The sequence below is a fragment of the Lynx rufus genome, unplaced genomic scaffold (assembly GCF_022079265.1).
Source record: "Lynx rufus isolate CCGP_SWC_20201006 ecotype Redwood Valley unplaced genomic scaffold, mLynRuf1.p SCAF_34, whole genome shotgun sequence".
Lineage (NCBI taxonomy): Eukaryota > Metazoa > Chordata > Mammalia > Carnivora > Felidae > Lynx > Lynx rufus.
The window spans coordinates 428,248-434,186 of record NW_025814850.1 but is presented as its reverse complement, the minus strand read 5'-3'; the positions used below and the strand labels follow the sequence as shown (position 1 = coordinate 434,186).

Here is a 5,939-nt window from a genome sequence, read left to right as displayed (position 1 = left end):
GGATGGATGTCAAAGGCCCACCTCATTAATGGGAGAATAGGTCACCAGGTTTCTGGGGCAGACGTCCTGCTCCCCGCCGCCTGGCCGAGCCCAACACGCGGGCTCCTGAGGGCCGCAGCTCCCAGGGCCAGATGGGAAAGTATAGCCTGCAGGCCCACACCTCCTTATGTGAATCACACCTGGCGGGACAAGAAACCAAAAACACCCTAAACAATGAGTTTCCAGTAAAATATGACAGACGTGATGAGGCGGGGGAGAGGAGGGATCTGACTAGGAGTTGGCACTGGCCTGTGGGTGGTGAAAGCCAAGGGGAATGGAAAATGCCAGGCCCGCCCCCTACTCAGGAGTATAAAGCACCCACCTCCTATTCCAACTTACCTGAGCACCTCTCTCTCCTCTCTGCCGCCTCGCTCGCTCGCTCGCTCACTCACCTCCCTCCTGGCATCATGACCACCTGCAGCCGCCAGTTCACCTCCTCCAGCTCCATGAAGGGCTCCTGCGGCATCGGGGGCGGCTCCAGCCGCATGTCCTCTGTGCTGGCCGGAGGGTCCTGCCGGGCCCCCAGCGCCTATGGGGGCCTGTCGGTCTCCTCCTCCCGCTACTCCTCCGGGGGGGCCTACGGCCTGGGGGGCGGCTACGGCGGCGGCTTCAGCAGCAGCAGCAGCTTTGGTGGGGCCCTGGGTAGCGCCTTCGGTGGAGGATATGGTGGTGGCCTTGGTGCTGGCTTTGGAGGTGGCCTTGGTGCTGGCTTCGGTGGTGGCTTCGGTGGTGGTGACGGGCTCCTGGTGGGCAGCGAGAAGGTGACCATGCAGAACCTCAACGACCGGCTGGCCTCCTACCTGGACAAGGTGCGCGCCCTGGAGGAGGCCAACGCCGACCTGGAGGTGAAGATCCGCGACTGGTACCAGAGGCAGCGGCCCGCTGAGACCAAGGACTACAGCCCCTACTTCAAGACCATCGAGGACCTGAGGAACAAGGTGTGTGGACCGGGCGGCAGGACTTGCCATTCTAGCTCCCTCGCTCTGGAGCGATAGATGCCTCAGGCCACTGGCATCTTTAGATTACTAGACCGGGCAGACGCCAACCCCGCATCCCTTCTTCTGGCTCTGGACGCCCCCCGCGGAGCCGGTCAGTGTCTCCCCGCTTTGCTCATGCCCTTCGGGGCTCCAGACCGTAGACCGTGAGAGGCTGGGGATTCCTAGCCTTACATTTTACAGGGGAAGGAGTCAGAGCTTTGAGAGGTGCTGTGGCCTGCGAATCAATGGCAGAGCTGAGGCCAGAACCCGTGTGCCCACTTGCTAATACAGGAGGCAGCTACCTGTTCCCCAGCACAGGGGAGGAGCGAGGCTGTAACGGGACCAGGCTAGACACCCAAACCACTCATTAGCTCATTAGTCTGGGCTGTGGCGGCTGCCGCCCGTGAGCCCTGGCACCGGCGCCCCTCCCCACCAGCAGGCGGGCACAAAAACCCCAGAGAGGCGATCAGCGGAGCCCCGCCTTACGTGTCCTGCACAGGAGGGAGCCTGGGGGACTTGTATCACCTGACTCCAGCCCCAACCCCCTGCTCCAACCTCACCCTGGGAGCCCTCCCCGCTGATCCTGCTTCCTTTCATGCCTGGTTCTGATGCCTCACATGGATTAGGTAAATTAGATGGTGAGGGAGAGGACTGCAGCCAATCCGGGGTTCAGTATTTCTTCTGCTTCTTCTTTTCTCATCCCTTGGGCTAGTGGGGTCTCCTCTTTTGGGAAAGCCACACCTGAGGTCCCATGTTCTGCGTGCTTAAAAGGAAGGTGTGAAGATGGGCAGATTGGCCTGTACAGAAAGAGAATTCAGACCAGGAAGGGAGACTTGGGGACCTTAGGTCACTCCTCCACTGTGTGGGTAGGGGAACTGAGACCCTGAGACTCATCAGTGGTAGAACCAGGACTATAACTCAAGGGCTTTTGGTTCCAAGGCCAGGGCTCTTTCTATCCATTTTTTTCTGACCCGGAGTCAGCAAAGTCGTGGGTCGAAGCTGGGCCATCAGGGGTTACCCTTTAGGTTGCTGTGGCAAAGGTTTTTGGGAGGAGGGGAGACTCAGGTGAGAGCAGGAAAGCAAAGGCCTGATGTATGCAGGCTGCAGTGAGGTCTGGCTAGTGACGTCCATTTGGCTGACGACCTGTGCCCTCTCTACCTGCAGATCCTCACGGCCACCGTGGACAATGCCAATGTCGTCCTGCAGATTGACAATGCCCGCCTTGCTGCTGATGACTTCCGCACCAAGTGAGTTCGCAGCAGTGACTCAGGATGTCCAATCTCCCCAGGGTGGGGTATTTTTGGGGCAGCGTCCCCTAAACAGGGCTGACCGGTTGCCAGGATGGCCACATGAAAACCCCTTGGGGTGCTTGTAAAAATACAAAACTCCTGGGCCCCAACCTGGAGTTCTGATTCAGTTATTCTTAACAGGCTACCTGAGTGATTCTGATCCATGGCCAGGTTTGGGTGCCATTGCTTTAAGGGAGAGGGTTTCCCCACTCCTCCACCTGCCCCTGAAGCGTAGGAGGCAGTCACATTTGGAGGCCCGTGTGCTATTGGTTGTGAGGCCAGAAGCGTCTCCCCTCCCTGAATTCTGCAGCCTAATGAACTGCCTTATTCCCTGCCCCCAGGAGTGTTCAGATCTGAGTCCTCAATGGGTGCTGTGTCCAACCTCGCCATTTTCAAAACTGACTCCCTAAACCACCCACAGGGTGCCAGCTATGGGAAGAAGCTGCAGGGGGCAGAGAACAAAGCCTTCAGTGTGGCCAGGATGGACGTCCCATTCTTCTTGTCTTGGATCATTCCAGGTACGAGACTGAGCTGAACCTGCGGATGACCGTGGAGGCCGACACCAACGGCCTGCGCAGGGTGCTGGACGAGTTGACCCTGGCCAGGGCCGACCTGGAGATGCAGATCGAGAGCCTGAAGGAGGAGCTGGCCTACCTGAAGAAGAACCACGAGGAGGTGAGAACCAGCTTAGAAGATGAAGCTGGGAGGGAAAGGATGGGATTGAGATGGGGTGGCGGTGGTGTGGGCAATGCTCAGGCCAGGATCACCGGAGAGGAGGGAACCCCAACTGGTTGCCATGTCGCCATGGCTCCTGACTGTGGACCGTTCTTTGGTTGTGCAGGAAATGAACGCCCTGAGAGGCCAGGTGGGCGGAGATGTCAACGTGGAGATGGACGCCGCCCCCGGCGTGGACCTGAGCCGCATCCTGAACGAGATGCGCGACCAGTACGAGAAGATGGCAGAGAAGAACCGCAAGGACGCTGAGGACTGGTTCTTCAGCAAGGTGGGTGTCATCCCAGGGGCAGGGGGAGGGGTGGGGAAGGGACCCAGGAGACCCGCCTTCCAGGAACTTCTAGTGTGAATGACTTTTTTTTCTCTTCTGCAGACCGAGGAGCTGAACCGCGAGGTGGCCACCAACAGCGAGCTGGTGCAGAGCGGCAAGAGCGAGATCTCCGAGCTCCGGCGCACCGTGCAGAACCTGGAGATCGAGCTGCAGTCCCAGCTCAGCATGGTAGGGGAGCTGGCAGGCTTGGATCTGATCCAGGACTGGGAGGGAGGGAGTGACTACCCTCACTGATCTTTGATCTTTCCCTCTGTCACAGAAAGCATCCCTGGAGAACAGCCTGGAGGAGACCAAAGGCCGCTACTGCATGCAGTTGGCCCAGATCCAGGACCTGATCGGCAACGTGGAGGAGCAGCTGGCCCAGCTGCGCTGCGAGATGGAGCAGCAGAACCAGGAGTACAAGATCCTGCTGGACGTGAAGACGCGGCTGGAGCAGGAGATTGCCACCTACCGCCGCCTGCTGGAGGGCGAGGATGCCCAGTGAGTGCGCTGCCTTCCTTCCCAGTCCTGCCCCCACTATTCACCTGCTGTATCCCATGTGTCTAATGACCTTGCCCTTTTCTGTCTTCATAGCCTCTCTTCTTCCCAGTTCTCCTCTGGCTCTCAGTCGTCCAGAGACGGTAAGACTTTCCTTCTCATCAAGACTGGACTCGTGACCACTTCCTGTCTCCCAGCAGGTCTAGAGAATTGGCTTTTTGAGGGGTTGAGTTAGAGTTTTCTCACCCAAGATCCCTTATAAACCTACTTGGGTAGAAGAAGCCATTTTATAAACCTTCCTTAGGGCTAGGAGTTAGTGGCCTCCACTTTTTACTTCTGTCACCTGGTGTCTGTGGCAGACTCCAATGTTCTGATGGTCAGCACCACGGACAGGACACCACATGGGTCTTCCCTTCAAGACCAGTCCACTTGGGTTGATCTGGACTGAACCAAGCTGATCTGAGTTCTTAGGAGCCTCCAGTTTGAGGACACAGACTCTGTCCTACCTTCGGGAGCTCTAGGCTGAAAAAACCGTGCAGATGGGATCAGTGCTGGGATAAGAGCAGTGAGTGAAGAGATAATCAGGGGAGAGGGCAACAGGGAGATAGTCTGCTTAAGTCTTCCCAACTCCCTGGTCTCCCCACTCCTGATTTCTCCATTGCCTGTCCTCTGCTGGTAACACCTTCTCTCCCCCCTTCCCCAGTGACCTCCTCCAGTCGCCAGATCCGCACCAAGGTCATGGATGTGCACGATGGCAAGGTGGTGTCCACCCACGAGCAGGTTCTTCGCACCAAGAACTAAGGCTGCTCAGCATTGCTCAGGCCTAGGAGCAACCCCGCCCCCCCCCCCCCCCCGCTGCTCCCCCGCCGTGTGGATACAGACCACACTAGGGAATCCCCTTTCTTGCCCCCCAAGAACTTCACACTTGAGTCCTGCCTCACCCTTGCCCTCTCCTGGCATTCAATAAAGCTTCATTATCTGAGTTGCACAGCTCCCGCCTCTACCTGGTCATTGTCAGGAGTGGAGGTGGGGAGAAAGCGGGGGAAGCCTCTCTTTGAAGCCTGTCATTAACACCTGGCTGTGGCCTCTGGGACTGGGAAAAAGGGCTTGGGGGCGGACTGGGCTCAGGTCCTGGAATGGCTTTCACCATCTCAAAAGATAGAGATGGATGTGTGTACTAGGTCGTTTGTGGTGTCTCCAAGGTCATGGAGGCACATTCATTCATTCACTCACTCACTTATTTGTTTACTCATTTATTTATTAGTTTGTTTATTCACCAATATCATCGAGTGCCTTTTGTGTGCCAGGCACTGCAGCAGGTTAAAGATTTTTTTTAACAGTTTTGTCATCAGGGATTTCTTTGAGAATATACTGCAAGCTATAGATATTCTTTCCTCCCCCAGCCCGATAAGCACACACACACTTGCACATAATTCATGAGGTTCCTGGGTCCCCTAAGGCTCATCAGTGGAGGTCCACAAACCCAGTAAGAACTCACGCTTTACTGAGACGTTGTCTCCTTCCATCCCACCTGCTCTTGTCTCTAGAGCTGGGATAGAAACTGCCTGCTTTCAGTTGACGTAGGGCAGGTTGGTTACCATCTCCATGCCTCAGTTTTCACATCCATAAAGTGGGCACAATGACGGTACCTACCTCATGGGCTTTTTGTGAGGATTTTCTGGAAGAATGCACGTAAGGCCACCAGCACAGAACCTGGCACAGTGCAGACTCAGGCACAGCTGTGAGTAATATTGGGGGAGCTACCTCTCGTGTGTGGTGATTTGCCATCCACGATGAGGGCATTTTTAGAGGCTTTGGGAACAGACAGACTGGATTCCAACCCTGACTCTGTTCTGTATTATCTCTGTGATCTCGGAGAGTCTGTTTCCCCACTTATATAGTAAGCGTGGGGAACTCTGTTTCTTGCAGTTAATATGAGAATCCAGCAAGTAAATGCACAGTTAGAACCTGGGCTGTAGGTTGCAGGAGACTTCTCTGGTGGAAGTGACTTTTTTTCTTTTCTGTAGGGAGCTGGAAAAGGAGGAGGAAGGGGAAGATCATCTGAGTGCTAGTGAAAATTCCAGAGGTGGGTAG

The 5,939-nt window shown here is 56.2% G+C and overlaps 1 protein-coding gene across 1 annotated transcript; it reads left to right on the top strand.

Moving 5' to 3' along the window:
- Window positions 1-446: 446 nt before the first annotated feature.
- Window positions 447-4,646, top strand: KRT14 (keratin 14). Its single transcript, XM_047093417.1, has 8 exons — window positions 447-977; window positions 2,181-2,263; window positions 2,824-2,980; window positions 3,147-3,308; window positions 3,411-3,536; window positions 3,628-3,848; window positions 3,942-3,988; window positions 4,549-4,646. Exons 1-8 carry the CDS (start codon window positions 447-449, stop codon window positions 4,644-4,646), a joined length of 1,425 nt encoding a protein of 474 aa, XP_046949373.1.
- The last annotated feature ends 1,293 nt before the right edge of the window (window positions 4,647-5,939 follow it).

Excerpts from the sequence above, each read along its gene's own strand:
- KRT14 (XM_047093417.1), top strand. The coding sequence starts at position 447 with ATGACCACCTGCAGCCGCCAGTTCACCTCCTCCAGCTCCATGAAGGGC. Across the intron at positions 2,264-2,823 it reads GCTGATGACTTCCGCACCAA|GTACGAGACTGAGCTGAACC; the intron begins GTGAGTTCGCAG and ends GGATCATTCCAG. Across the intron at positions 3,989-4,548 it reads CTCTCAGTCGTCCAGAGACG|TGACCTCCTCCAGTCGCCAG; the intron begins GTAAGACTTTCC and ends CCCCTTCCCCAG.